The following is a 16,422-nucleotide window of genomic DNA, read 5'->3' as shown; positions in this document are numbered from 1 at the left end:
AACTAATCCTCATATGCCCTACATATAAGAGCATGAGCTAGGACCATGAAGATATGCATTCCTTCTCTACTCATGCAAAGTCAAGTGGAAAAATTCCCTTATTACCATCTTGCGCAATCGCAATTAATATCATGTGACGATACTTACCATACAAATGTGTACCATTAATAACAATAACAGATTTGGAGTACTTAAAATCGTCAATGAAAGGTTTGAAGGCCTAAAACACAAGTTGGATTGTTCTTTGATTGTCGCAAACATACACAACACTATCACTGTCTTCCTTGAAAAACCACTGAACTATTGTGCCAAGCTTTGAATATCGCATTGCCTTGAAGAACCGTAGAGCGTAAGTATAAGTCTTTCCAATTATCGTATATTGAAAGAATGGCTTGATGTTTAGCACACTGCACACCAAGCCTGTTTTTAAGTCACATATACCTAGGCATGGCCACGGGGCGGGTTACCCGGAACCGAACCGGTCCCGAACCGCTTGGAACCGGAACCGTTTGCGACAGGTTCCGAACCGCCCCGAACCGCGGAACCGTGAAATCGCCGGAAAAAAGTTGCCGGAACCGTGAAACCCCCGGAAAAATACTTCATGAACCGGAGCTAAAAAACCGCGGTTTGGAACCGGAACCGGTCCGAGTGAACCGGTCCAACGGTTCCATGGAACCGGAACCGGGACCAGTCCGGGTGAACCGGCTCAACGGTTCCATGGAACCGGAACCGCCAAAACTAGCCGTTATGTGACCGTTAGAGAGCCGTTGGAATTTCCCCTATAAATACTCATCACTTTCAATCATTTTCATTCACAACTCATCTCTTCTCCTACTCTCTCTACTTACTCTCTCTACTTAATTCTTTAATTACGCAATTATTCTCTTAATTACATAATTAGTCTTTTAATTATTTCTTAATTTAGTTAATTACATAATTAGTCTATTAATTATTTATTTATTTCTTAATTCTATTATTATTTCAATATTATCAATCATGTCTTCATTTTTGAAAAAAGCCTCAAAAAAAGTTACTAAAGTGGCAAAATCATTGGGAGGTTCCAGCCCCTCCAAAAGAAAGGCCACTTCTACTCCGTCGGTATCAACAACACCTTCCATTAGTAATTATAATTATGAACCAAATTATCCAGAAGGATACGACCCAGAATTACATAATTATGCAGAAGAAGTGGAAAGAGAAATACAAATTGATGAAGAAGAACAACAAGAAGAGGAACCAACGACCCCTATTGGGATACATATATCTCGACAGTCATCAACAAGATCACATGAAGAACAACAAAGACAAGCTCGTGGTAAACGAGTCAATTTCCAAACTATCGGTTAGTTTTATAATTTTATTCTTCAAATTAATTAAATTTTAAATTATTTATTTATTTAATTATTGTTTTATAATTTTAAATTATTTATTTAGAAGAAGATGAACCAGTAAGACAACCTTTTCCGGCAATGCCACCTCCTAGTGGTAGAGCTGTTTCACATGTGTGGTCGTATTTCACAAAAGAACCAACCGAGAATCCAGATATTTTCTTATGCACTTGTCAAATTTGTGAAAGTCAAGGAGTAAAGCCCTTAGTTGCATACAATTTCGCCAGAGGTAAATACTTTTTATGTTTTTTATACATACATTATATATTCATATTTTATAAAAATTTATTTATTGTGTTTTGTGAATACGTGTTAGGTGGTGGTACGGGATCTTTTAACAAACATTTGGCAAAGATGCATGGAATCACAAAAGAAACTCATGCAGCAAGCGGCAGTGGGACCACAAGTGGAATTGGAAGCCGACAGACACAGTGGGACATTCCCAGCACAGGTATGCCTTTTAGATATAATCGTAATGATATGATTGATGAATTTTCTAGGTATGTAATTTGTGATGAATTGCCTTTTAACCACGGTGGAAGTAGGGCATACGAGCGTTACGCTAGAAAAACTATGCAACCACAATGTAGAGCAATCCCTAGGAGCACTCTTAAAAGACGCACAATTAAATTATATGAATCAATGCGCTATGAATTAGTTGAAATGTTTAAATCTTTTAATGGTATGGTTAGCATAACAATTGACATTTGGTCTGCTCCCCCACATTTAGAATCTTATATGTGTGTAACAGCACATTGGATAGATCAAAATTGGATTATTCAAAAAAGAATAATTGCTTTTGAGACAATGCCAGAAAGACATACCGATGAAAACATAAAATATAGATTAGTAGAGATATGTAGAGAATGGAACTTATTAGATAAGATATTTTGTTGTTCAACTGATAATGCAACCGCGAACATTAAATGTCTAGAACTTTTGTATAACGAACCTGCATTTAGTTTTATCCTTGGGGGTAGCTTATTACACATACGTTGTTGTGCGCATATAGTTAACTTATCTTGCCAAGCTGGCATAAAACAATTAAGCGATTTATTAGAACCAATTAGGGATATAGTGAAGTGGCTTAGGATTGGAAAGATAAAGAGACGATACAAACAATTATGTGACCAATATCAACTTAAAAAAGCGTATTGGTCATTGGATACTCCTACACATTGGGGCTCAACCAACGATTTATTAAGAAAGGCGATTGCTTATCGTCCAGTTATAACACAACTATATAGTGAGTGTACAGATAGTTACATAGCTGATGACACTTGGGAATTAGCTATAGGTGTACATAACATATTAGAAGCGTATGACCACGCGACTAAGATTTTTTCATATGTTTATGAACTAAACGTTCACTTAGTAATAAGTGAGTGTGTTACTATTTTTTATCATCTCCTTAAATATACGCATGATGATACTAACCCATATTTGAAGCCGATTCTTGCAGATATGATGGAAAAATGGAAGGCATATTTTACCGAATTTCCTTATATTTATGGAATCGCAACCATTTTGGACCCATGTTTTAAAACTGAAGTCCTTACTAAAGTAATAGGATTTTACTACCAATCGTTAGATCGCCCGCCTACTGATGTACATAATTATGTAGGAACATGTAAATAATATTTAGCAGAACTCTATGATTATTACGCTAGTGTGTATAACCCAAAACGCGATACGTCTAGGCGTGCTAGCGTTTCGGCACGTCCCTCTTACTATAATTCGGTAATAGCTAATATAATGAGTCAAGATGATAGTTTTGTAGGATCATCTTCTTCCTCGACCTCATATTTAGAACTAGATAGTTATCTTAAACACCACTTTGAAATAGACCAAGGTAGCTATAATATTTTAGAGTGGTGGAAAGAAAAATCTGTAAAATTTCCCATTTTATCGAGAATTGCAAAGGATATCCTTGCAATTCCCGCGTTAACAATTGCGTCGGAGTCTGTTTTTAGTGCAGGTAGAAGAGTTTTGGACGAAAAGAGATCTCGTCTTGCTCCACAGAGTATTCAAATATGTGTTTGCAAGAAAGATTGGGATCAAGCGGAGATTCGAACACAAGGACTAAGGAATGATGATGATCAAAACGACGATGATGATCCATGGATGATGATGGATACATCTGCATCATCGTCAGGAGGAGAGTCAGCGGAAGCATCTAACCAACCACATGATGATGACGAAGACGAGTAGGATCAATCCGACAACGATAAATCAACATTCAACAACTATAAATAAAAGGTATGACAAAAAACTACGTGGGCTTTGATTCCTTCGGGATACGTAGGCAGCTTAGTATTCCTTTGGGTACTAGGTTCAAGTCCATTTTCTCCCTTTATTTTATTAATCATCTTTATCGACATTATCATTGATTCGTTTGTTATTAATTTATTTTTTTCATTCTTTTTAGTAAATATTTCAATAACGATGACAACTTGACATGCAATGAATTTCGCTAATAATCAAGTAATCATCAAAAGTACGTCCGCAATATTATAGTATTTTTTTATTATATAAATATTTAAAGAAAAAATAAAAATGAAACCGATGGTCCGACCCGCCCGTCCCGTGAGTTGGAACCGCCGGAACCGCCTCATGAACCGCCAAGGAACCGTTTGGAACCGCCCGGAACCGGAACCGTTCGCGACAGGTTCCAAATGGAACCGGAACGGAACCAGACCAACCCGGACCGTGGCCATGCCTACATATACCCTAAATTGGTCTTTCATCGTATGCCGCACCATAAATACCTTGATTGATGGGTCTTGCAACATAGTCCAGATGACACATTATCGTTGGCTAGCATAAGACCGTGCTTCCCATTGTGAATGAGTATACATTGTTGGAAAATTTATCTAGAATAATCCAAGTTTTTCACGATTTTCCTACAATAATCTCACCTATTGATTAACCATGAACATTTCTAACTTTACGGGGTATTTTCCTAGAGTATATTTAGATAGCCCGATGACCTGTTATAATATATAATTCACCTAAAGAGTAAACTGAATATTAATTTAAAATTATAGAAAATTTTTGAAAATTTACATAAAAAATTCTGAATAATAAAAGTTTTTTTAAAACCTTTTTTAATATTTTTTTCGACATTTTATTTTAATTTATCTTTTTTAAAAAAATAAAACTTGCTATAGCAAGTTATCTAGTTACCGGATTTACTATAGAAAAATACCCCTCAAAGTTGGTATTATTTATGATTAATCAATAAGCGAGATTATTACACGAAAATCATAAAAAGATTGAATTATTCTAGATCGACACAGTTTGATTTGAAGTCTATGTTTTATATTTCACATTTCTTCGAATACGATACAAACCAATAACTCCAACAAGGACTTCTTATTATCAAAAACTTGACCCTTTCGAAACTCCCCTTCATCAGTAAAGTCCTCTCACATGTCCATAGCTTGCAAAAATTATCTTTTATATGCTCATCTAAGGGAAGAACTGAGGCATATAGCCTAAATTCACGTTATACTTCGACACTATCATCGTCAAACTCCCACTGACCGACTTATTTGTTGCCACTACGTTAATCCCACGTCATTTGCAAGTTCGAATTTAAAAAAATAGGAAAATGACTTAAGACCTCAAGAAAACAAGATGATATAAGGTTCACATTCAGATTATCTTAAATGAATCACATGAGATAATACTTTTTAAATAAATCATAATCCAGAGCAAGTAAAGAATCACTATACACGTTTTTTGGTACAAAAACACTAATAGAGGACACCAAGTATAGGCAAACATTTTACTTAACAATTTCTGTTAAATAGAGTGGCAATAGCACACCTTGGATTTACAAAACTCTCATTTCTCCAAAACTTTCCAAACCCCCTACTCAATACTCATTCCCTTCCCAATCAAGGTGTATCTTGTTAAAATTAAAGTATGTACCTCTCTTTCAATAACCTCAAATGAATAAGATCCCTTAACGTGCCACCGTTTAAAGCTCTCCTGATTACCCATCTGTCTATGCTGACTCCGCTATTCGCTTCCACATCCAAATATCAAATACGAAACAATTTTCAAATGTCAAGTTTGAGAACCTTTCTTTAGGGTCGAGGGCACAACGATCTTCAATGCATCACAAATTTTCTTCAGGTCAGAATCAGTATGTCCAGCTGATACAAACAATTTTAATCCAAGAGGTAGAGGACATTTATCTAGAGTCGAACGCTTAGAACTCACGACAAAGATGTTATGCTCTTCTAAAAGCTGCATCATACAGATACAACTAGCTTTGAGAATTATAAACTTAACAATTTAAATGCATATCAATCAAAAAGGTGTATGATGTACCTGATTAGCAGTGTTGTCAAGCAGTTGCATATCACTCTTTAAAGAGCCCGTCGAGTTTACCAGTTTCAGAAAAACTATGGGTGCATGAGGATTGCTTGCGATTTCAAAACCTGGCAGATCTGATAAACCTGCAGTTCTTAAAAGTGTCAATCAAGCGCAAATAAGTTGCTAGATGTTTTTTACAACAGAAATATAAGAACATACCCGCCCATAATATTGCTAGATTCTCCTTCAACTTCTTAATCAGATTGGGATTTTCTTCAAGAACATCAATAGCAGAGATTGCAGCACTAGCTAGGTATGGCGGCAAAGAAGCAGAAAATACATATCCAGAGCTGCTTAAGCGCTGTGAAAAACATCAAACACGAGAATTGCATGTAATTAAACAGAGATTTTAACATTTCCTAATGTGTCTCAGAAAAGAGACTCAAAAAATCATCACAACTAAGATACAAAATTCATAAAGTGGGATGTTAGTATCTTATAGATATCCGTCCTTGATGCACAATCAACTAGGGTCTAGATTTGATATATGTGAAAACGGAATTCACAAGAGTTGGATAAGGTTGCCAGTTTGGTGAAGTTTTAAAAGGTTCACATCATCTCATATTCAATAGATTCAACTGTCCTATTTCACTTCCAAAAAATCTCAATTACAAACCAAAAACATCATATACCCACATGTTACGTTACCACTTGGGCAACTTTGCATCATCACAAGTGTTTCATAAGATACCACAAAAGTAACAGCGACGCCAACAGTCTAAGCCCTTATCCCCAACAATATGGGCGTTAGTTACAAGAACGAAAACATATTAATGTTAAGAGATTTTTGCTAGCAAAGATTATACTTTATTCAACCTTATCAAATTTTTTTGCTTTAATGTTAAGAGATACATTATGTATAAAAAAATATATTTAAAAAACAAAATTAAAATCAAATGATTTTTTTTGCCTTAAGAAATTGTTTTAAGTGGAAATTTTTTAGTTTTCTAGGTTTCATCTAATTTTTTCAACCTTCTTTTTTTTCTTAAAATTGTAGATAAAGGCCAAAATACCTTTTTAAATAGGTCTTTGACACCGGGAAATCACCTTGGGCGATTTGGATCGCGTTTCGTGGTGATTGGGGACGGACGTTCTCGGATCGCGGAACGTGGTTACGTTTCACATTTCATGTAATTATGCCCTAGTTTGAATACATGTAGACTACTAGGCATTAGATAGAGGTATACTGAATCTTTTCATGTGGTTGACCTTCTTTTTCCACTATTAGTTTTATACTTAGAGAAGCCATGGTTGTGAAGCTTTATGCTTAACTTTGTTCTTCATGAAGTTTGATTAAAGCTTCCTTCTATTTATTGCAAGAAACTCTGCAACTCTATTTTCCTTTGATTATTGATTGAATTCTTGTTTTCTTTAACAGATTATTGCTTGATTTATCTAGGAGTACTTTTAGTTTATCTTGTGTTACATAAAATGCAAAGTCAAAGTGTAAAATCTAATCATTTTGAAACTTTGATTGCCAAGTAGACAACTAGATTCTATCATGATTTGCATATCATACATTGTTAGAAATAGAGAATCCATCAATTTGATTGAATGTTTCTCACTTGTATGACATTACCAAAATCTATTGATTCTCTGTCATCAAATCTACTATAGAATTGAATTTAGATGCAGATTCAGGTAGGTTATCCAATAGTAAGGGTTTTAAATTACGTTGATCATCTTGGTTGACTACTTCATAAGGAGAATAGGAAGCTTTCATCATTACAATAGATAATCAATGGTATAAAACTAGAGTTGTGTGTTCAATGATCAATAAGTAAGATGGAAGTGGAAAACAATTGGACTCAAAGATTTGTTTCTATTGAATTTTAGTAATTCTCTTGAACAACTTTCAATTAGATTAGTTAGCAAACTCAACACCCCCCCCCCCCCCCCCCCCCTCCTGTTAACTAATACTTGCAATCTTCTAAGTGTTATTTACACTAAACCCAACCTAGTTCCCATTTCCCTGTACATACGAACTTACATCTCTACTGCATTTAATTGTAAAGAGAGTAAGTGAATTATTTTTGAGCAAGTTAAATGCGACTGGAATAAACGTACTATCTTCATCAGTTTAAGCAAGACTCACATGTCATAATATTTGCATCTATTCTTGTAGAGTTGTTTCCTTGCTAGCTTCGTAACTTGAGATTGATTGTAAATGGCTAGTATACTTTCTCATTTATACATATATACCATAACCATACTGGAAAAACCATTCCAATAAATAAAATAACTTCACCAAAAAATATTTAAAAGTCAAAATATCTCATTGTCAAACGCAAATTAACACAAAATGCACCAGTCTGCAGCTATGTACAACCACAGCCTTCTCCGTCCCTCCCTCTGATTTGCAACGCTTGGGTTCTTTTTTGTTAGGGTCACATTAGGTGGGAGACCATAAAAAAGGAAAGCTTCGGATTAATAGAGAGAGGAGAGGAAAAGGAGATTGCAAGAGAGAAACCACTTACATTTTTAGAAGTGTTGCAATCACAGTAATACACAAGTGTTTCCAAATCAGGGAGGCGGAGGGAGCACAAAGATAAAACATCTAAATGGTAAATTGTAATGTATCAATCATACCTGGTGCTCAATGACTCTTGCATTTCCAGTACAGAATCCTCCTTCTGCAGCTAATGCATGACCCATTGCTGCTGTTATAATATCAATCTTTTCAGTCTGCAAACCGTCATCAGGGATATTATAAGAGATAAAAGAAACCGATGTTACTTAGACTCTTCTTTTCACCTAAGTACCCATGTCAAATCCCAAAACTCCATGGTCATGACACTAAAAGTTTTTTAGGCGATTAACACTTGGAGACTGGAGATATAATCAAGTAAAGTGTACAACACAAGTACTCGATTTAAGTGACATAAAGTAACAATTAAAACTTCAAATATGATGTACATACAGGAACTCCATAGTATTCTGTGAGACCTCTTCCAGAACTACCAAGAACCCCAAATGAATTGCTCTCGTCCATCAAAAGGCGATACCGGTATTTTTCTTTGAGGGTAATAATCTCATCTAAAGGAGCAATTTGACCAGAATTCTGCAAACAAAAAAGCATTTTGTTAAAGCATTCTATTGGTTTTTTCAAGGAGCACTCAATTTTTAAATTAGTAAACAAACTAGAGAGCCAAAATCAGATATATTATATATATATATATATATATATATATATATATATATATATATATATATATATATATATATATATATATATATATATATATATATATATATATATATATATATATATATATATATATTTATATAATAAAAGAAAAAAAGGATTCTTTGTCATAATGGACCTAGTACCAGAAGGCGAAAAGGAGAAAGTTCACATTTTTCAAGGTGACTTGTCCAGCAAGGCGACAAATAGTAAATTATTTTGGAAAATTAACTGTTTGTGGCATAGTGCCAGAAATCTAACCAACAACACACCTGATAAACTCCTTCTATTACAATGTAACGCCGAATTTGCTTCGCCCGTTTGTTGTCAATAGTTATCTTCTCCAAAGTGCTTTCAAGGGATTTCATATCATTGTGCTTGAAATAGACAATTTTACTTCTTGACAAATGAAGTCCATTTTGAATGCCCCAATGAACGCCTTCGTCCCTGACAGTGCAACCAACAGATAGTATCAGAGCATGAAAACCTATCCAAAAGAGGAGAGGGAGCATAACCTAGAAAGGAAATAGCATGATATTGATAATTCAATAAACTCGCACATGTGAAAGGAAGAAAATAAAACGCCAATCTAAGAAAAATCTTGAAGGTTTTAACAAGCAAAAAATGATCGAACTTTGAGTGAGCTTGACACTCATGCTCGACCAATCACTATCAAGAAAATATATATGCAGTCATGATTTATTTCTTCACCCAAATAGAAACTAATATTGAACTAGAAACAGATTGGTAATGCTTTACAATTCACATCATGTAATATTAAAGAACAACAGGGCTATGTTACGCACAGGGCCAGGCATTTGTTAGATGAGTTGAACAAAGGTCAGAACTTACACAACAATTATATCGCCTTTCTTGCAAAAAGCTGGAATTGTGCTAAACATGGTGGAAAGTCCGTATGAGTAAAGTATTGAATCTGGAGTTCCCAAAAAATTTGCGATTCTAGACTCACAATCTAGATGCACATCTATAATGACATTGAAAGTAAGAAACAGTTGCATCAGAATCCCGAGTCGTGTTTCCAGCTTGTAATGTAACACGAATTAGTCCATTCATGAGCAATGAATAAATCTCACCAATAGTTCCGTAGAAACCACGAGGACCACATGAACCAACACCATATTTCTCTAATGAAGATGTACATGAATCCTGTAATCAAACCAAGTGAGATTCAGTAATAATAAAGATGACAAGCAGAATATGGTTTGAATAGCACAAGATTTTTCTCACAAGTAACTTTTTATGTCCAACTAATCCCAGATAATTAGCTGATGCAAAATTCACAACTTCTTTTCCATTGATTATTGCGTGCGGCCCAGCAGCACTGCACCAAAAGATTTTTTTTTTCTATCGATCAGATTTGAATTTGTTTAACGCCAAATATTTTAATTTCAGGATTTAAACATCAAACCACAATTAATAGTTAACACAATGAAATAGATGTAACTGAATAACCATTTCAATAAGCTCTAGGTGTAGAAATATACAACAAGCTCACTGTTAGTGTTAATGGTGACTTGAGTGCACCAAATAAATTTTATGCATTAGTGTGAATGCATAGAAGTGGAATCTTTAGGGTGTTTAAGTTAGCCACTTAATGTGTAGTTAAGTTGGTGGATTAATTTATGTATTAATGGTGGTGTTTAAGATAGTGATCAATAAGTTATGGAGGTATTGAAGAAGGCTCTTAAATATAGGTGTTATGGTGCATGATGAATGATAGTTAATGAGAAGATTAAAGGGTAAAGATTCTTGTACAAGGCCTCCAAGTAATGAAGCATTGCATTGATCGAGCATTAGATTCGGTTTTTGACTCTTGGTGTTCTTTGGAGCTGTTTCATATTATTTATTCTTGGCTTTTAAGTTTGTGTACTCATTAAATGTAATTACCTCTATAAATAGAGGTCTCATATGCTCATAGAAAACATCCAAAAAATTACCCCAAGCCTAAACAAAAAGCCATATCTCTTCTCTATTGTAATTTTCCATTTGAGAGCTCTTTGAACTCCTTTGTGATAATATAAGCGAGATACTACACACCGGAAGACGTAGCCTAAATTGGGTAAACCTCGTTACATCTTTGTGTCGTTTTATTGCATTATTATCTCCTACAAACGTTGTTTTCATTGATAGCATACTTTGTTTGTCACAAGACTTCATACATTCGATCTTGGTGATATTAGAGTTTGAAACACGTTGTTTGAACTCTAATATAGCAGCGTTTTCACTCACAAATATGAATTTAAACTTATCTGCACCAGAATCTTAAATCAAATTACATATGAATATCCATGATATTACCTCTCTAGTCTTGGAGGTTCACGTAGCATTTCTGCAGTAATAGCTGGAATAAGAGGTTCAGGAGTCCATTCCTCACATAATTCATCAATTTCCTGTCAACAAAAAAAAAAGAAACTTTAAGAGACTCCGAAGCTACACTGTAACATAGCATCACATAACACTACTAGGCTAGCTCTATATTAGCACTGGAACAATGATTTCTATATCCTGCAATACCAGGAGACAGGAAGTAATAAATAAGCAGTGAACATGACAATTTTCTAAAGGAACACTATGTATTGTACAAGTAGGGCTGTTCAAAAATACCCGATCCACCCGACCTGACTTGCTAACCCGCAAGATAAATGGCGGGTCAAATTTTTAAAAAAATTAAAACATACCCGACCCACCTTAACCGGGTCGGGTCATGGGTCGATATTAAAATATAACGGGTAACTGGTGACCCGCTTAAAAGAGACATTTAGTTTTTAGGGTTTTCAAATAATGAAAACTCAAAAGTCTATCTGTGTCTTTCAAACTGCTCACTTCACTTTTTTACTCTCAATCTCTTGAATATTCATCTTCTTTCTCATCCTGAATTTTTTCCTTCCTGTCTGCCTTCGCCCTTCAAGTATGAACATCTTCTTTAATTCCTCCTAATATTCTAATAACAAAGAATAACCATAATTTCTTGTTTGGCTTCTTTTGTCGAATTCTGTCTACTAAGGAATGTATATATCATTTTCATATCTTAAAAAATTTTTAAGGATTTAAAAGGTGTTTGATTTGGCAGTTTGAATTTCACAGAAAAATATTTGTAAAAGGATAATCAATACTTTTCAGTTTTCAGCACAAACTTTACATTATAATTCTATTGTCAAACTCAAACCAAATTAAAAAAAGAAAAACAGTTTTTAAGAAATTATTTTCTATTACAATTCTATGATTACAACTTAAAAATTTTCAATAAGATATAGAAGTATGCATTTATTATAACAATGGAAAAAACATTTTTGCAGGGCTCAGCAAGTACACCGGACCAGAAATTCAATAATGCTTGAAGCAATCAAATCTCTCCAAAAAAATCAAAAATTAAAATCGGGTACCCGTTGTCCTGACCCGACTTATCCGGGTACCCGCATTAATTGGGCCGGGACACGGGCCGTTAAAAAAGGCACCCGGCTTTTCGGGTACCCGCTAATGAACACCCCTAGGTACAAGATGAACTACTTAGAAACTTTACAGTCGTTCTTAAAAAAAAAAAGAAACTTCACAGTCATAAAGCAAGTAAATCAAATGTAGAATCAAGGAAATACATAGAAAAGGGAAGAAAGAAATTGGAACGGTACACGCATAGAATTTAGTGATTTTTGCACGGCATCCTCCCAATTGGGGTATGAAAAACCTTGTGAGTTATGATTATTTTGTAGTTTATGAATATAAGGGGTTATCCACCTCATACTCGTCCACCCTATACCCGTCCAACCTATACTCACACACCTTGTACTCGTCCGCTTTGTACTCACAAAAAACTAATAATTCATCTATATTATTTATTAAAGAAAATTGAAAAAGATCCTAAAAATTCATATATTTTAATGCTTTTCCAATAACTGCCCCTATCTCCCAACAAACTAATATGCTTGCTTAAGAGAATAAAAGCCTAAAACTACCCTGCTCACTTCTCCCAACAAATTTTTTTCTGTTTTTTAATTTTTTATTCAAGTTGTTTATGACTTTTACGTTTGGTTTGTTTTATAGCAAGGAAAAAAAATTAGATAAGGTAAAGAAATTGTAATTGTGGTTTGAATAATATCATAATTGTGGTTTGAATGATAAGGGGTGGGAATTGAGAAAGAATGAGACAAGGATGAGGCGAGTATATAGTCCAATATATCGTCCACCATATTGCAAATGTATTAAAGGTTTTCAAACTCACTGAGATTAAAACATAGTCCTAGAGTAGGTAACTGCAAAACCATCTGCGTCGCTATATATGCCGTTTTGCGACCATTAACGCTACAATAACCGAAATCGTACTTTTGCACTATGAGCAGATATAGGTGGTGATTGCACAGGCATAAAGCTAGACAAGAGGTGGGGGGGGGGGGGCAACGGGTGTGTATGGTTGTGATAGTATACCAAATTGGACAGTGGATAAGGATGGTTTTAGAAATGTATTGACATGGGCAGCTGAGGTTTGTGAATTATACATGCATGAGTAGTAAATGAGTCATGAATATCAAGATTTTTAGATGGATATGGCCGTATGGTGATGGAGGAAGGTCCTTGCACGACCATTTGGCCATCCTTAAGAAGATTAAATCTAAAAGAGTAAAAATAACTACCAGAAGAAGCACAAGTCACTAATAATTTAACCAACCTTCTTCGTCAATGGTCTCTTTGGAGGCGCATAACTTTTCTGGGTAAGCAGATAGACAATGACCACAAAGAGAAGACCTTCAACGAATAAATGACCTACAACAAAAACACAAGAAAAAAAATTAATAAATTTGCAAAAGAAAGCTCCATATATCAGCATTAGGATGCAATGAAAAAGGGAGCATACCCCCAATTTGGACTCCAAAGACATGAGCCCGAGCAGAGGGAGCTTCAAACGCCCTTCTCACCCAATCCACATAAGTTTGCAGCATGTTTGTGATGGCTACTTCCATGAGCTAAAACATATAAGAAACTAGCAAGCATACGATACCCCATTCATAAAAATAAAATAGTTCAAAATTAACAATTTCAATATTAATTCCAAATACAATGCAAATTCCATTGTTACCAAGCCTGAGGAAATTGCACATACACAATAGCTACAAGCCTACAACAACAATGCCAAAGCTTTAATCCCAAAAGATAGGAGTCGGCTACATAAACACACAATATCTAGTGGAAGTAAATTATACCAGTCACAATTATGTTGTAGATGGGATAACACAGGTACACAGCCAATCTCAATCTCAATATCTCAATCAATATTGCAAATTATAATCACAACTTCCAATAGGGTTAATTACAATATGAGAATTGAAGGAATCAATGTAACTCAAGCAGAAATATTAGCTGAAGATGTGCAAATTACCAAAAAAGAAGTTGATTATTAAATTTGTAAGCAGGAGCAGAACATTGAGGAATTACAAAAATTGTTATCAACTTTAGGAGTTTGATAAAATTAGAAAATGAAAGCTTCATTGAATTGAACAGAAATAGGGAAAATTAAACAAAAAAAATGCAAATTACTGACAAGATCAACAATCAAATATTTTCCAATTTCTATAACTCTAATATTCGAAAGAAAAAACCCTAATTTTGCAAATAATACATAAGCAGAGAGCACAAATAAGTTCTTACAGTCGATTTGATAAGATGAGATGCTTCAAATGGCAGGAATTTGATGGAGACAGATATAAATATTATGAGAGTATATATGATGAAGAGGGAAACAGAAGAGCATAGCGTCTTTATTTGACGGGGAGAATAGCCTTGAGTCAAAACAAATAGAAAGTAAGAAAAAAAAAATTCCTTCATTATTGTTTTTCAAAAAAAAATGTGTCATAAAAATTGTAATTTCTTCCATTGTTGTCACTATAGATTATTTTTTAAAAAATAAAATAAACACTCCATATTTTACTAATTTATTATTAGTTTATCTTTAGAATGTTAAGAGTTTAATTTCTATAAGTTTATTTTTATTCCACTTTAAAAGGGGGATAAATTTGATTAAGGTTTTTAAAACATATACATATCGAAAGATAAAATATATTTATTTCATTATATTTGTCTTAATGTATATTTTTTATTATATATTTTATAGAAATTTTTACAATGCGTGTTTAGAGATTTTGTGACTCAAAATTTTCTTTAAAAACTGTGCAAAAAGTAAATGAGTAGAACAAAAAAGAACAATAGAGTTTATTATGAATAATTTTTTAAATAATAATAATAAGGAAAAATTGTTTAAAAAAAAACTATTCCCTCCATTCCTCAAAGAAGTTTCCATTTAACTTTATTCATACTCACTTTAATATTTTTATCATACTTATGGACCCCACATATCTTCCACTAACTTCAATTTAACATTTTAATATTCCTTATGGTCCCCATATGTTTCCCATTAACTTTATAAAACTAATTTTTTATTAGTTGTGGTCTCGTATTTTTTTCCGGTAACTTTCTTTTAATATTTTTTTTAATGCTTATGGACTATTTTTCACCAATCAAATTTATTATTCAATTAAATAATATATTCATTTTCTAAAATATTCTATTTTTCTTAATTTTCGTAAATATTCCTTTTGAGAACTTCATTAGGAGACGGAGGGAGTACTTAATAAAATAATTTTTTGTCAAAACCTATCTAATGTAATTTTTATTTTTATCAACTATCTAATGAAAAATTTTCACTGGTAGTCTTAGACTACATATGGCTTTGAGCCTTTGGCTAATAATTTTTTTTGTCAAAACCTAAATTTAAAGGCACTTTCACAAGAAAATTGTTATTAGTTAGATTTTACTAAGAAACTTTTGTAGTTTGTGGCAAAAACATTTTTATAGTGAAGGGATGAAATTAACCCATAGTCTTTCACAAACATTATTTTTCACTAAGCAAATTCACGTTCACATTCTCTTAAAACAATAGGTTCGACTAAAAGTCTGGTATAGACTTGGTCAACATAATTTTAGCGTAGACCAACCTAATAATAATAAGTGTTTTCCTATATACCAAAATAGAGTATACCAAATTCATACAAGACTTTCTCGAGGTTTAAATATAACACTTCAAGTTTCAGCTCAAATGTAAATTATATTTTGTATCTCTTCGATCAGCTACTCTTGTCAGAGACCGTCTCGCAAAGAGACGACCTCAAAAGAAGAAGTTCACACTTTTATGTTCTCTTCAATTTGTATTAATTGGGCTATTTAGCCCATATATCTCATGGGTCTCTCAGAAAGACTGTCTCTCACAACAATTTGTGCTCCTCGATTGACTTAAATTATTTATGCATTTATACTTGATTGTAGAGGATTTTATGCTTGATTTTTTCCCCAGATAAAGTTCAATTATTTACTCCTTTATAAACGCATGCATTTCGAATACTTCGGTTTTCTTCCCTGCTCTTTCGTTAACAAATGAGTTCGAATGAAAAGCATATAACA

General features: G+C 33.8%; 1 protein-coding gene across 4 annotated transcripts; it reads right to left on the bottom strand.

Moving 5' to 3' along the window:
* Positions 1-5,053: 5,053 nt before the first annotated feature.
* On the bottom strand, positions 5,054-14,887 carry LOC130819827 (long chain base biosynthesis protein 1-like). Of its 4 annotated transcripts, none has more exons than XM_057685349.1 (13): positions 14,617-14,887; positions 13,826-13,951; positions 13,640-13,734; positions 11,278-11,369; positions 10,207-10,300; positions 10,053-10,125; positions 9,811-9,943; positions 9,231-9,405; positions 8,695-8,835; positions 8,364-8,459; positions 5,934-6,075; positions 5,730-5,857; positions 5,054-5,645 (listed from the first exon to the last, which is right to left on the bottom strand). In XM_057685349.1, the coding sequence occupies exons 2-13, from the start codon at positions 13,929-13,931 to the stop codon at positions 5,463-5,465; spliced, it is 1,458 nt and encodes a 485-aa protein (XP_057541332.1). In that variant the 5' UTR covers positions 13,932-13,951; positions 14,617-14,887; the 3' UTR covers positions 5,054-5,462. The 4 variants fall into 4 exon arrangements, with proteins under 4 accessions (XP_057541332.1, XP_057541331.1, XP_057541330.1 ...); XM_057685348.1 differs by having other exon boundaries at positions 13,826-13,921; XM_057685347.1 differs by having other exon boundaries at positions 13,826-13,924; positions 14,617-14,748.
* Between the last annotated feature and the right edge of the window lie 1,535 nt (positions 14,888-16,422).

This window comes from Amaranthus tricolor, chromosome 1 (assembly GCF_026212465.1).
Source record: "Amaranthus tricolor cultivar Red isolate AtriRed21 chromosome 1, ASM2621246v1, whole genome shotgun sequence".
Classification (NCBI taxonomy): Eukaryota; Viridiplantae; Streptophyta; class Magnoliopsida; order Caryophyllales; family Amaranthaceae; genus Amaranthus; species Amaranthus tricolor.
Note: the sequence above shows the minus strand (reverse complement) of the source record. Positions and strands in the feature narration are given on the sequence as shown.